This window comes from Bemisia tabaci, chromosome 2 (genome assembly GCF_918797505.1).
Source record: "Bemisia tabaci chromosome 2, PGI_BMITA_v3".
Classification (NCBI taxonomy): Eukaryota; Metazoa; Arthropoda; class Insecta; order Hemiptera; family Aleyrodidae; genus Bemisia; species Bemisia tabaci.
This window is the reverse complement of record NC_092794.1, coordinates 56,644,913-56,661,051: the sequence shown is the minus strand read 5'-3', so window position 1 is coordinate 56,661,051 and position 16,139 is coordinate 56,644,913. Positions and strand designations below refer to the sequence as shown.

Below are 16,139 nucleotides of genomic sequence, written 5' to 3'. Positions count from 1 at the left end.
AACTTAACTTTTACACCAAAGAGGAGATAGCAGAGTGAAATCACTAAAATATACAGGGTGATTCAAAAATCCCGCGCACCACTCCTAAAACTCATAGGGTTTTTATCATTTTTCAGAGGGATCTTCTAAAAATGTTTGAGTGGTGTCCTGTTAGTCGTTTCCTTTGACACATTATCACTCACGAGATTCGAAGTCTAATTTCAAATTTTTAAAAAATTTCAGACACGATACCTCATGCTGGTGGCGCGGGACGTATAGATCACCCTGTATCGTCTTCGGCTCCACGATCACGTTTCCTCCGCAATAACCTCGTTGTCGCTCGTAGATTTTCCAGGAATCCCAAAAATCAGGTGACGGAGGTAATCCTCGTGGCAATGACAGTGATCCCGGGAGCTTGGGGCCATCCCGGGTTGGCGGCGATAAGGCTGTGGGTCCGTGGCTTTGACCTTGGGGCTTATCGGGCCCCGAATTGGGATGCCGCCGGGAGCGTTTATCACCGTGCAAACCCACATCTTCGTAGTCAGCGACATCGGGGGCTCCGGCGACCTTGGGCCACATGCACCGGGGGGCCGTCGCACAGTGGATCGAGCCAATGGTAAAGGTCGGACATAGGCCCAAAAATGAAAGTGAAGGAACATAATGTTTCTTGGCATTTTCTTAAAGTAGACTCTTTAGCCAAACATAAGATACCAATATTACATCTGAAAAAAAAATTTAAAGCGATGTAACGGACGTGTGATACACCGTGTCCACATTGAGGTGAATTTCGGGTACATTTTCAGCCTAGACGTTACTCCTATATTTTAATTATCCTGCATTTTTGTATCAAATTTTGGGGGTTGTCCTCTATTATTGATACAATGGGGAGAGAGAAACACAGGTTGCCATATTTTTCATCCTTATTTTTAATACTAATATCAGTGCACAGACATGGTACCCTAAAAAACCCGGTTTTCCAAATTCAGTGAATGATTTCGACATTGTTTCAGAACATTTCAAAGAAAACCGACCTAGAGGAATGTTCCTTATATCCCTAGGAACCAATATCAATTGAGAAGTTTTGCCTTTTTTTGCCTTTTTAGAAGTTAGGCCTATAAATGCGATGACAACTCGCTCCTCGAAAAAACCAATATTTGAATTTTAAATGAAAAGTCCTAGTTTTTTGCATCTAGGAAGGCTGGAAGGCTCCCATTGGGTTGGTAACTTACCACCGTTTCGAATTGGCTTTCGGAATAAATTAGTCATGCCCTCCCCCCCTCTCCCTTCCAACGCCAATAATATCATCTTGCACCACAATCTTGTTCTTTCTATATCGAAAAAAAGGAGGGAACACTAAGTCAATTGATCGTAGCGCAATTTGATTTCTTTTTTGGTCAATATATGCATCAATTTTAGGGATTTGTGACTTTATAAAATTTTACTCTCCCCTCCCTTTCAGTAATTTTTATTCTTTTAAACAAATGTTACTCTCAACCTCCTACAATTCTGCAGAAATGATGCCCCTGGTTTTCATAAAAAATCGTTCGACTTGATTGTTGGTTTGAGTTTTTTACAATTCGTCGCTCTTCTAACGTGAGGGCGTATCTCTATTTCCGCATGAGCCCCAGAAAGATGAACTTATGTCTAAAACGGGGTTCACGTTGAAATTGAGATACGCCTTTACGTCAGAGGAGCGACGATTTGAGCGGTCACCATATCCTCAGATTTGCGTTTGTTCCTACTTCGCTACGATAAGCGATCAATCAGCGATACTGATAACTGAATCAAGATGATAGTACGTCTCAAAGCTGCAAGCTGCTCGAAACTGCAAATGAAGGCATCATGCATTTTTTGTTGGTCTCCTCAGATCCTATTATTTCGAGCCTCCGACCCCAAATTACGGCGAAGAAAAAGTCAAAACTCCTTTTACCGGAAGCTCTGGATCTGCTCGTCAAGGAACAGTGCTTGGAGCACCCTGTATAAGTGGAATATTTCTGCCCCCTCAGTTTTCATTGTGAGTGATAAACTCTCTTTTTTATTTTAATTAAGTTTTGCTTTGTACCTGAACAGCTCACTTAACCGCATCGTATCCAGCTAGTAAATTTTGGAAGCGAAGGAAGGGGGGGGGGGGGCATTGCTTGTTTAAAAATTTTCACATTGAGTTTACAGCAAAATAAAAGAAGAAAACAAAATATTTGTAGTTCAGCTGAAACAAATAAAAGAATAATTAATCGCAATAATTATTAGAGCATTTACTATTTTTTGAAGGGTTTCAAAGAGGAAAAAACGCCTTTTCAATATGATATTCAGCTTTCTCGTGAAAAATTACCGTAGAAAACATATATTTGTGTATCATATGGCGGTTGACAGTCACACGATAACCCTATGTCCGCGCCGCCCTATCCTTCGATCCACAGTGCGTCGCCGGAGGCTGCACGCCAGGAGCCGGCCCAAGGCGTTCGTTATAAATAAGTATTATGCCTCCGGATAGTTCTCGATCATTTATGTTTGCGGCGGTGCTTGTGCGCGATTGTTAGAGAACAGCTTCGTTATGTACTTGGACGTGTTTAAAGTGTTGCTCGTGTTGGCCTGTGTCTCCAGATCACTGTTGCAGGTGCGCTAACTACCCTCAGATACCAGTGATGCCATTTCCTTAAATTAATTCCGAAATTCGGAACTTTTGAAATAATCGGAACTTTTCCCGGAATTTTCAGCTCTTTTCGGAATTTCCTCGGCATTTTCAGTTTTTCGCCAGTTTGGCCATTAATTCAATCAAGTTTTGGGACTTTTTGATCACATTTGACGATCTTCGGAAGTAAATTTGGGCGTATTTCGGAATATTTCCCCGGAATTTTTTAAAAAGTTGGAATTTTTCTCGGAACTTTGGCAAGTCGGAATACCTATGTTTCCGGAAATCGGAGCGATTTCGGAATCTTTTGATAAAATAAAGTGGCAGCACTGTCAGATACTCAAGTGCTCACATTACTGCAAAAGAATGGGTTGGATAATTTCGTCACAGCGAACCAAAATTGGTGAACTATACCGTGCTAAGGAAAAACGCCTTGTGAACATCCGGATGTTGCCAATTACCGAATTGAAATTTCCGAAAAAATCCGCACAAATGTTCTCTCGTAAAAAATCAAATTGCCCAGTCAAATTTGGCAATAACTTATGTGGCTTGGTTCCTTTTGCTAAACGCAAGCCAAATATAACAAGTAATATACTAAATATTTCAAAGAGCAAGATGCACACGATGAAATACCTAAAATTTGCGCGATGAGCGCAAATGAGAGACGACGAAGTTGCAATGCACCCATTAAAATTCCTACGTCCTGAATGTACTTTTCCACTAATTTCCTGCAAGAGTTACCAACCCACTTCACAAAAGACCTGTCCTCCTCCACAGCCGAAAGTACGGAGGTCCATAATTTTTGAGAGACAGGTCATTCAAATCCACGATGTATTCCAAAGTGAATTGTTTTCTCATGGCCTGATTTGATTAATAATTCGTTTGTTCCAGGAATTGGATGAGATTGATTTCGACGAAGGAGACGAAGATTACAATGAAGAGGCCCCGGACGAGAACCGGGAAACCTGGTGGGAGATGTTCACGAGCGTCTTCGGCAGCGGGACACAAAATGGAGAGCAGGATGAAGAACTCGTCGCGATAGATCAAGAGAAGTGCGCCAAATGTAGTAAGTTTCAAACTTTTGTTCCCTCTCAATCAATATTTCTCCTTCCGGATCTTCTTTCTTGCCCAAATGTCGACCAAACGGGTCAAGAACCCTACTGCATTACCGTTAAGACAGTGTGACAGTAGTGACGTCAGAATTGAAGTTTTGAAAAAATTGTTCTGCGTGAATGGAGAATACGGGGTTAACGTGGATAATTTTATCAGCAAGCCCTTTTATGTTCGTAAAATTGTTCCTGATCATTCAAAAGACTCTTAAAATCGTACGGATAATGGGTCAGATGCGTTGGTCGCAAAATCGTGTTTTGATTCTCGTTTCTTGTAGATTATTTAAAACTAATAAAATCTGTCCAAACAGCAACTTTCCACCTTCAATATTAGCCGAGATATTGCCCTTTGAAAAGTCGAGTTTTTGACGTCATCTGCCGCAGTAATGACACCCTTGGTTTCTTCCATTTTGCCTTCATCAGTCGATGTGACGCAGATTTGTGCTGGTTATTCAACGTGAAACTTGGATGAAAGCAAGGTGGAAGAAATCAAGGGTGTCGCTACCGCCGCGGATGACGTCAGAAACTCGACTTTTCAAGCGACTATATCTTGGTTAATATTGAATGTGGAAAGTTGCTGTTTGGACGGCTCTTATTATTTTTAATTAATCTACAAGAATCAAGCATCACACGATTGCAACGATCACAAAGCAAAACACGATTGTGGATTCAAATATCCATTTGGAAATCATTAAAGTTGACACGGAACTACAAATATTTAGAAAACACATATTATTATTCTCCCTTGATAAATTGATATACATATTTTTCCACCATCAATTTAAATGAGAATAATCGATGCAGAGTGTGCAAACATTTCAAAATCATGAGTTGAAAAACGCTGACTATGCGAGTATAAATATTAAAGCCTAACAGAGCGGAGCGGCGCACTGTGGTCCACAGACTGGATTTAACGGAACTTTATTCGAAAATGCACTGCACCGTCATAAAAGGTGTTGGATCTTATGTTTTTTGGGTCGCTGATTTCATTTTACATCTTAGTTTAACAAAATAGTAACATCCTGACCGAGAAACTTAACTTCAAATGTGATTTCTGGCGCTTATAAGACTGAAGATTTTTTCCACCCTATCTTGACATGTATAAAAATAATAACAAAAGTGTCTCTAGGTCGAGATCAGATAATTTTCATGTATTTTTAGGCGGTAAATTCGAACATGACCTCCGTCTTGGTCCATCGCCCTTAAATTCTCCGGAAAAGCCGATTTTACCCGGCAAAATGGACATTTTTGGTGTTTTTGCGACCGTTGACCTCTGCAACATGTAGGTAAAATTTGTTCCAGGTACTAAATAGTACTATTTCGATGTATTTTGATCTACTGAGTCCGAAAATGACCTTTGTTTTTTCTTATCACCTCTCACTTTTCCGAAAAAGCGACTTTTTCCCGGGAAAATGAGCAATTTTGACGTATTTTTGTCATAATTGCAATTCATGTTGATAAATTATAATGGACCCGTGGTAAAGCGATTCTGTCATGTATATTAAGCTGCTAAATCCGAATAGGACATAGGTTTTGGTTTATCACCCTCCAGTTCTCCGATAATGCCGATTTTTCCGCGCCTTTTGAGTAAAACCTTTCCCGGACTCTTGTGTTAAAAATACGGGTTAAAATTGATTTCTATGTTAGATATATCGATTCTTATGTATTTTGACTTGCTAAACCCGAATATGACATTAGATTTTTCCTATCACCCCTCGTTATCCCGGAAAATTCAATTTTCCTCGGAGAACGAGCTTTTTCGGTATTTTTGCGCCAATTTTCCTATTCTATGGAGTTGTAGCGATTTTCCAAGTTCCTCTTTAGGTCTTCTCTAACGTCTTAAGAAACATTCACCTGGAGTTCAACCTCAACTTGCCTCTTACAACCCCCCGTTTTCCTCAGAATACGGAAAATCGTCGCAAAAATATCGAAAAAGCTCGTTCTCCGAGGAAAATTGAATTTTCCGGGATAATGAGGGGTGATAGGAAAAATCTAATGTCATATTCGGGTTTAGCAAGTCAAAATACATAAGAATCGATATATCTAACACAGAAATCAATTTTAACCCGTATTTTTAACACAAGAGTCCGGGAAAGGTTTTACTCAAAAGGCGCGGAAAAATCGGCATTATCGGAGAACTGGAGGGTGATAAACCAAAACCTATGTCCTATTCGGATTTAGCAGCTTAATATACATGACAGAATCGCTTTACCACGGGTCCATTATAATTTATCAACATGAATTGCAATTATGACAAAAATACGTCAAAATTGCTCATTTTCCCGGGAAAAAGTCGCTTTTTCGGAAAAGTGAGAGGTGATAAGAAAAAACAAAGGTCATTTTCGGACTCAGTAGATCAAAATATATCGGAATACTTTTATTTTGTACCTCGAAAAAATTTAACAGTCGCAAAAACGCCAAAAATGCATGGAATATTCCACATTTTGATGTACGGAGGTGCACTCCGAAAAAAATTGATTTCGACCGTTAGGCGCAAAAAGGCGCAATTTAAATTGGCATCATTTTAAACTTAAGGATATGTTGAACAAGATTTTTCAATCTGCAAAGCATTAACTAGAATTAAAAAAAAGTTAGAGCTTCCTAAAAATTACGAATTTCACTGATTTGTAGCATTTTTTGGCGTATGTTTGGAGCGTTCAAAAGCATACAAATTTCGGTTCAAAATTAATGAAACGGGGTGAAAAGGAAGTCACTTGCCATCAGGTGGATCCATGTTGCCCAAAAATTTACATAGATGAGGCGTAACTCGGTAAAATAAACACCCTGTAACGCACCACAAAATGCAGCTCACAATCAGCTAATGAAGACCTGTCGCGCGCTCTGTTGTTAGGGTCCGTCACAATCTTATAAATCATTATTAGTCGATGAAAACTTAGGTGACGATCCATGAGAGTATGTATTATAAAACTGTAGTACCAAACTTTAATTTTTTCCACCCTCAAAATTTGACTAAAGTTCCGTTAAATAGGGTCTGTGGACCATAGTGCGGCGTGCTGCCAGCGCGAGAGGCTCACTGGCGCCTACAAACCTAAGTGGATACTTCACGCATTGCACAATGCTTGAAGTATCCACTTAGGTTTGTAGGCGCCAATGCGCGTCTCGCGCTGGCCGCCCGCCCGCCGTGCGGCGGCGTCTGAAGCAACTATTCCACAACAGAGGTGTTGCACAGTATTATACGAAATTGAACGTATCAAGAATGACAGGCATCCTTTAAAAGTACAACCTTTCCTCGCAAAATAAATCAAGATACTTATCGTACACAGGAAAAATCTTAGAGCCTTTAGCTGAGGCAAATATAGAGGTTTATGCGGTTCAGGTATAACAAGGTGGGAATTTCTTGAAAGATAAATAATTCATTTTACACCAAAGAGGTGTAGAGAGTTTTAAGTGAATTTTGTCTTATGGAATTGACGCCCCCCCCCCCCCCATTTTTACCAAAACTCTTAACTATATATTATTCTCCGCTGGACCAAACACACAAAACAAAAAAAAAACAAGCAAACCCTCATTCTTCCAAGACATTATTCATTCTCATCCAAAAACGTCGTGAGCAATGGTCGTTTATATTTACATGTGGGCCAATTAACTTTGGGTCTCAACTGGCACGTGGACCAAAACTCCCGTGCCGAAAAAACGCGTGGACGTAAATTACTGGAAAAACAGATGCGCGGACAAAAAATCGTTGACGAAATGGACTGAGTTAAGCAGAAAGGAACCAACCCACATTTTGGAAAAAATTGAATTATGAGTGGTTTTGAACTCAACCACTGCTCTACTATCTATCGCCAAAAATTCAAAGTTTTTGTTGGAGCAAATTTTGCAGAAATTGAACTTGAAGTTTATCGTTTGCATTGAGTCTTAAGCAGGAGCCAAACTTTAAACCTCTTTTTCTCGGTTCGATCCTGATGTGGCTTGGTTCCTTTCTGTTTAACTCCGTCCAAATGTCCTACAACCCCAAATTTTCGAGTTGTCCATACTCTCCCTATAAAAGTACTCAAGACTTATCTCGGGACCGATCATAAAGCACGTAAGATGGCTAAGGAATATTACCGCTTTTGGTCCTGTGAACCAAAAAATGCCACTGATCTTGAGTTCTTTCTCCACGACATCACATTCAAATACGACGATATTCTCAGCGAATAATGGCGATAGTCGATCGAGAATGATAGGTGGCGGCGGCGGCACGGCCTAATCCGCGAAAATCCGTAAGCGGATCAAATCCGGAGCGAGAGATTAAGCCGCTCGGACGGATACTTGACGGAACGGAGCTCAACCGGGAAACTTCTCCCGTGGGAAGCGGCTCTCCCGCGGGATAGGAGCCCCTCGGTGGAAGTCGTCTCTTGTCGTTGCCGCCCACGGGACCGGCGAGCCGAAATCCCGGCCGATAATTATTTCTCCTCTATTGAGCATTTTAACACGTTCCGCGGTCCCGCAAATCTCCGCGAAATTAACTCCGAGCTCCGCCGAGGAACAACGCCGCAACGACACTTCGACGTTGCAAAATTTCCCTCGAAAAAATATTGATTCTCAAGAGAATTGGACTGCGTTCGGTAAAAAGGAACCAGGGTGGCATGAAACGTAAGAAATAAATTAAAGATTGGAAATTTCATTGAAATATTTCATGAAATTTCACGAGACTGTGAAATATTTCATATTTTTCAGGGGCAAGAGCGTGCAACCCGCATTCAAACGCACAAAACTAGAAGAAAGTCACAATTTTTACATTTTGCGAAACATGAAAAGGAACCGGTATTTTTCAATATCTTCCATAAATTTCTGAAATTTCATGAAATATTTCACGCGAAATTTCAAGATTTTATTTTTCATGAAATTTTGCCACCCTGAAAGGAACCAAGCTACATCAGTTATTGCCAAATTTAACTGGGCAATTTAATTTTTTACATAAAAACGGTTGTGCAGATGTGTATGCAAATTTCAGTGAATTTTGTGCAAACACTGGAAAAAAACACATTGGATCTAGAGTCCAGACTCTTGAAAACATTGACAAGAAAAAATACCCTTGATTCAATCGGATTTTTGCTTTAATCAAAACGAAATCGGCTTAAATTAAGAGGCTTGGTTCTTGATTTAAGCTAGATTCTGACTGAATCAAGAGTACTTTTTCTTGTCGATGTTTTTAAGAGTCTGGACTCTAGATCCAATGTGTTTTTTTCTAGTGTAATACGAAGCAAATTCTTGAAATTTGTCGAGGAAATCCTTCAAAAAGGTTCTCGTGTAAAGAATTAAAGTGCCCAGTTTAATTTGGCTATGTGGCTTATGGTCCCTTTCTGCTTAACGCGGTGCAATTACAAATACTTCCCCTTGCAATTTTCAAAAACCTTTCACTATATTGCAAGAGAAAAAATCGGTGATAAAATCGAGGTGAAAATTTCCGCTGGTTTTTTCAGGAAGAATTTAATGAGATTTGGCAACGTTCGAATGTACATACGGTGTTTTTCCCGAATTCGACCGTCTGGTAGTGAATCATTGCTCACGTTTCTTAATGGACCGGATATCGTCGCATCGCGTCGCGCCAACCCGGAAGGAAAGTTTAATCGTGCGTCAAGAAGGGACGAGTCGCCGGTTTTTCTCAGTTTCCTCAGGGGTAAAATTGTTTCTTCAAGTGGATGAGGCTCCTCCGGGAGGGAGGGTATGGATTCGATCGACATGAATCGATCGAAAAATGAAAACGTGAATCGATCGACATGAATCGATCGACACCGATTCGATCGACAAATTGTTAAAAAACCGGTGTCGATTCGATCGACATGAATCGATCGAAAAATGAAAACGTGAATCGATCGACGTGAATCGATCGACACCGATTCGATCGACAAATTGTTAAAAAACCGGTGTCGATTCGATCGACATGAATCGATCGAAAAATGAAAACGTGAATCGATCGACATGAATCGATCGACACCGATTCGATCGACAGTTAATTCAAAAACACCCGGATCGATTCGATCGACATGAATGGATCGAAAAATCAAAACGTGAATCGATCGACGTGAATCGATCGACACCGATTCGATCGACAAAATTCGATCGACTCACGGATTTGTCGATCCATTCACGGGTTTGTCGATCGATTCACGGGTTTGTCGATCCATTCACGGGTTTGTCGATCCATTCACGGGTTTGTCGATCGACTCACGGGTTTGTCGATCGACTCACGGGTTTGTCGATCGATTCACGGGTTTGTCGATCGATTCACGGGTTTGTCGATCGATTCACGGGTTTGTCGATCGATTCACGGGTTTGTCGATCCATTCACGGGCTTGTCGATCCATTCACGGGGTTTGTCGATCGATTCACGGCTTTTGTCGATCGACTCACGGGTTTGTCGATCCATTCACGGGTTTGTCGATCGACTCACGGGTTTGTCGATCGACTCACGGGTTTGTCGATCGACTCACGGGTTTGTCGATCGATTCACGGGTTTGTCGATCGATTCACGGGTTTGTCGATCGATTCACGGGTTTGTCGATCGATTCACGGGCTTGTCGATCGATTCACGGGGTTTGTCGATCCATTCACGGGGTTTGTCGATCCATTCACGGTTGTCGATCGAATCGGTGTCGATCGATTCACGTCGATCGATTCACGTTTTGATTTTTCGATCCATTCATGTCGATCGAATCGATCCGGGTGTTTTTGAATTAATTGTCGATCGAATCGGTGTCGATCGATTCATGTCGATCGATTCACGTTTTCATTTTTCGATCGATTCATGTCGATCGAATCGACACCGGTTTTTTAATAATTTGTCGATCGAATCGGTGTCGATCGATTCACGTCGATCGATTCACGTTTTGATTTTTCGATCGATTCATGTCGATCGAATCGACACCGGTTTTTTAACAATTTTTCGATCGAATCGGTGTCGATCGATTCACGTCGATCGATTCACGTTTTCATTTTTCGATCGATTCATGTCGATCGAATCCATACCCTCCCTCCGGGAGCGGCGAGTTAATCCCACGTGAAAATTCCTGAGTTATACACACGAACAGTTGCGTTTTCTGCGTATCGATGCACAGTGGATCGAGTCAATAGGAGAGGTCAGACAACATTTGAAAATTTAGACGCTCATAACTCCGTTCATACCAAAAGTTAAGGTTTTAAAAGTGGTTGCATTGGTTTCCTCGTGAAATTTTCTCCCAGAAGCACCCCTTGAAATTCAAAATGTGACGAAGTGAACATCAGAATTTGCAGGTTTAGTCAAAAATTTCATGTCCGAACTCTTTAATTGACTCGATTCACTGTGCGACGGTGAAACTCCCAAACCACTTATCTCGTTTGTGATGTTTAAAAATCTCTGCTTCCATTTTATTTTTTTAGAGGAGAACAAATTAATATCATTCCTTCGAAATTTTCCTTCAAAGAATTTGCTCCGCACGGAGGGGATCAGTCACGAAAATTTTCAAGAATTGACATTAAGTAGCTCTCCGTTTGAATCATAAAGTATGACAGGAAGTCAGCAACGTTGCAGACCGAGATACGAGGTTTGAGAGTTTTACCGTCGCATTGTGGATCGAGCCAATGGAAGATATCGGACAAAATTTGGACACTTTAAAAGCTTATAATTCCGTTTATACACAAGTTTGAGGTTCCAAAGTTGGCCTCAATGGTTTTTTCGTGAAATTTCCATCTGGAAGCACTCCTTAAAATTCAAAATGTGACGAAATAAACATCAAAATTTGCAGTTTTAGTCCAAAATTTAATGTCCGACCTCTCCAATTGACTCGAGCTATTGTGCGTCGATGCACTCTATCCGCATGTGAAGGCTGCCATGGAATTTTTGAAGCTCATCAAATAATAGCAAAGTATATTTGGTTAGTTTACTTACGGCCGTAAAAGCTCCAAGACCAGGGGAAATCGGAGACCTGCAACTCTTTCCTCACTAAAAAGAAATAATATGTTTGGCTTTCCCTCCAAGATACTGCTGTAATACAATCAAATTAAGAAATGTTTGATGTCTCCACGTGTTAGCACTGTGGCACGTGCTGCGCTTAATTTCTGACCGTGCCAAGCGGTCCAATGTAGGCTCAGAACCGCCTGAATGATCGTAACTTCAATACATGAAAGGCCCCGCATTCCTTTCCACGAAAAATGAGAAAATGCATAAGCACCTCCTTTCTCCTCTGCGAGGAAATCATTTTAATATGACAGGAAAGAAGGAAGGGGGAAAAAGTAAGATGTATTTTTTGAAAGGCGAGGAAAACGGTGACTCCCCGATCAACAAGTCTGCGAACAGGGAGCTGCATTTTGAGACTTCATCTCAGTCGTCATTCGACGAGCAACCCCCTCCCCTCCCCCTCTCCGTTCCCTTCCTCCCTTGCACCGCCGAACAATCACGCCTCTATAGAAATATATTAGTTTTTTAATAGAGCCAAGTGTAACGCGTGCACAATTGAATGGGAGCGCTACAGAAGCTATTAAAGAATTCCGCATGAAAGTTATGGCGAAATTATCATTCGTATACTCGCGTGCTAAGGAGAAAACGTCGTATGAAAATTGAACCATTGCCAGATGTTTCCAGATGAAATATACATTTTCTTAAAGACTTTCTTTTTCTTCGGATTCTCCAGCATGTTTATTAACCATTTCGATGGCTGAGTTGAAAAATGCGTTTCTCTTACTGCAGCAATGCAAATCTTCGTTGAATTTTAATTTTATTTTGTTTTTAAAAAAAAAATTAGTTAACAACAGTTTTCCTAAAAATTACCCGTGAATTGTCTTCCCTCAATCAAAAGAGCTCATTAGAAAACTTAAGGTGATAACTTATTCCTAGTCTTCTTTAGGGAAAGGAAGAGAAACCGAATTAGAAGTTTTGAAACTTTGCCGTCTATAAAATTAAAGAGAATATTCTGAAACTGAAGCAAGATACATCATGCCGAGAACACTTCATAAAAAATGAGATATTAACATTACCGGCCAAAATAATTATGAGTCACTTAAAATTACTGGCTAAAAGGCTGAAGGGAGATAAGGCAGAGACACATGGGTATGACACAAGATATCACCAATTTAGCAGTTTATCAAAGAACGACACATACCTAACAAAGGCATGGAAATTCTTTGATAAATTGCCAAATATTATACAGGAAAGCATATATAGTCCAACATTCGATAAGCTGGCCACAAGGCATTTGATTGAAAAATGCCCGTACTCAATCAATGAATTTTTGAATGTCAATGAATGAATTTAAGACGATTTGTATGTAAATATGTTTATACCTATCAGTACCTTTATTTAGAAAATGACGTTTTTGTGAAGCCAAATGTGCAAAAAGCAAAAGAATAAATAAATAAAAATAAATAAAAAAAAATAAAAAAAATAAAATAAAAAATAATTTTAAATTTCACAAAGATTAGTATTTTGTCAAAAAAATATGGCAACTTTCGAATGCACGTATGCCGTTCTTCTTTAGCGCATCAGTACGGATGGAGGAATGACAAATTCTGGGAACGTATGCCCTTAAAGAACGTCTTTCTTTATTCAATACTCTTCTACGAACACATTTCACCCATTTTTTCTTAATATCTTCCGGAGAGTAAGCTCCTGTGTAGTGTGAAAGCTGGAAAAGTGAACCTCTTTTGTTGGCGATAATTAACTGAAACCCTTCCAAATATTTCAATCTCCAAATGTAAGAAAAATATATCCGATTGAATTCATACTCACGCGTGTTTTGGGTGCTTTACTGTAATACTGTATGAATATTTCCTTATTGATCAGGAAGGAATTTTGCTAGACATGGGGGGGGGGGGGTGTACTTCTTTTGTGATGCACGCCTGTAAAATTTCAGAATAAGTCACATCTCGTCATATGCATAAGAGATTTCATGAGCTTAAGGATTCAGAGTAACAGTGTAAGCAAGTTTTAAGAACTCATGGTTAAAACTGATTATTTGGTTTTGGATTCCCCCGGTATCCCCTGATTAAGTATCCTCTGGAACGAGTGTTTCATAATTTGCATTATTTCATAGCCTCGTGAGATTTCATTACAATTTTCATGAAATTTTCCTATTTTTCGTATATTTCTTACGGTTCTTGTCACCCTGATGATTCCTGGATAACAGCTTTTTTTCGAGGAAATTTTCTCAAAAATATTATTGTCAGAAAAAAGGTTAGAAAGAAAAAATATGCTACCATGCGAAAGATGTAATTCAGTCCGAGTCGACAGAAAAATCTGACCCCTACTTGTCCAGCGGGGAGGTAATGTGACTTGCATTGGAAGCTCTCAGTCCCATTGGTAATTTACATTCAAATAAAGACTGGTGCTGTCCGACTGACTTTTTCTCTCTCTTTCTCTCTCTAGATGAGAATACACCCGGGTCTCAATAACAAATAAATATGCATCATAATTGGTATTCTTATTCCCTGTCTGAACAGACCTTATTCTCTCGTTGAATCTCGATCTGTGTCTGTCCCATGCTCGCATAACTGACCATATTGATGGCTAAAGCCGCGAAAAGGCGTACAATGCTTGCAATATTTCAAAATCTTCTATTGTATTTTATTTTTTTCGAAACAACCTATTTAAGTGTCTGCTGGAAATTTTCTGTGAATATATTTGAAAGAGTGAGAAAAATTCACATAAAACAAGGGGAAATATGCATTAGTTTTCTTTGGGGGAAAAATATGAGAAAAGCTTTTTGCATGAACGACGCAATCGGAGATGCGCATCATTTTGCGCGTATTTCTGGCATAACTAGGTATATATTTCAAAGTTGTGCAATATCCTCTTAAAAATTATTATCAGGAAATTGTTGGGCAATTTTAACTGAAAATGTTATCAATGGAGCTATTGCACGTTTATGTCAGGAATTTGCGTTTTATGTACTAATTCGTCAATAAAATTTCGCGAGAAGCACGATGGTGCCACTGGTTTTTCCGGTAACAAACTCCCAAACTCAAGAAAAGCTCTCAAAGTCGAGACCGACTTCGAGGGAATATCCCACACTATACCCTGAGAGTCCACCCCTATATCCAGACAAACTTTCTGTGAAAAGATAGGGATTCAATACATTAAGAGGGTTGCCACCTTATTTGGGGACTAAACTGGAAACTCGGCAACCCCTCTTATGAATGTATTCGCTACCTACCTTTGCATCGACTGTTTGCCTTGATATAGAGGTAGACTCTCAGGGTAGCGTATGGGATGTCCCTTGCATTACGGCCTAAACTTTGACAGCTCTTTTGAGCTTCGGAGTTGATTTCAGGGAAAACCAGTGGCACCATCGAGTTGCTCGCGAAATTTTTCACAAGATATAGTACTTAAATCGCAAATCCCTCACACACCGAGCAAGAGCTTTATTTTACATTTGATTATACGCAAAAACTAACAAAGCTTTGGGGAAAAAGTGCATGGTCACAAAAATTGAATTTTCCAAGTCAATTGGACGTATTTCTGCCCAACGCAACTATGTGCATTATGACGTGAGCCCTGCTATGCGTATGATCTTATGGGTTTTAGGGCTCATGTCTTACTACACATAGTTCCATTTGTCAGGAATACGTCCAATGGGCCTGTTGCATGCAAGAGATACAGCCGCGCGAATAGACTTTTTAGAGGTTAAATGACACGAAAATTACGATGGTCACATTAAAAAAGTCTGAAATACACTCCTTACTGCGCAATTTGTGTTGTTAGGAACGCGCTTTTTCAAATTTCCCGCGTCTGGGGGCAGTTTTCTAACGGAAACAATTAACGGCAACTCGCGGCTATTTCCGGTCAACTAAAACTGACAACATAACCCAAAAATCGGAGCTCGTGACATCGTGAAATGAAATGTAGAAGGATTGCGTTGGATATTTAAAAGTTGATCGATTTGGTTACCGCATAAAGCGTATATGGACCACTGTAGGAGATCACGTTGGGTTTGTAAACAAACTGAAGGAAAAAATAACAACAACAACAACGACTCGGCATCTTCCGGAAATCACCGAGCCCGCCGTTTGCTCGTTTCCGGCGATTAGAAAACTGCCCCCAGACGCGGGAAATTTGAAAAAGCGCGTTCCTAACAACGCAAATTGCGCAGTAAGGAGTGTATTTCAGACTTTTTTAATGTGACCATCGTAATTTTCGTGTCATTTAACCTCTAAAAAGTCTATTCGCACGGCTGTATCTCTTGCATGCAACAGGCCCATTCTACAACCTTAGAATGGAGTTATGTACTTATTCGTCTAGGAAACGTGAGTCTCGAGGGTAAGCTTACCGTGTTTTTTACGCCATCACCTGCAGGCTGATCATTGATCATGATAGACAAAGAAGACAAAAAGGAAATGGAGCGATTTATTTGTGGGAGTGGGTGGGTGCAATCGACAAAGGAGGCAAGTAATAGATTAAGTAACGGCAACCCACACTGGAAAAAAACCACATTGGATCCAGAGTC

At 40.2% G+C, this 16,139-nt stretch overlaps 1 protein-coding gene across 2 annotated transcripts in view; it reads left to right on the top strand.

Annotated features, from left to right (window-relative positions):
• The first annotated feature begins 1,162 nt into the window (after positions 1-1,162).
• The window catches only part of LOC109030194 (trypsin-1), a 33,260-nt gene continuing 18,283 nt past the window's right edge, over positions 1,163-16,139 (top strand). Inside the window, exons 1-2 of one of the 2 annotated variants that reach the window (XM_072295909.1) lie at positions 1,163-1,993; positions 3,500-3,674. In XM_072295909.1, coding sequence (XP_072152010.1) covers positions 1,769-1,993; positions 3,500-3,674 — 400 coding nt within the window. In that variant the 5' untranslated portion in view covers positions 1,163-1,768. Of the gene's footprint in view, positions 1,994-2,395; positions 2,594-3,499; positions 3,675-16,139 lie in introns of those variants that run through there. The other variant, XM_019041032.2, reaches the window with a different exon arrangement.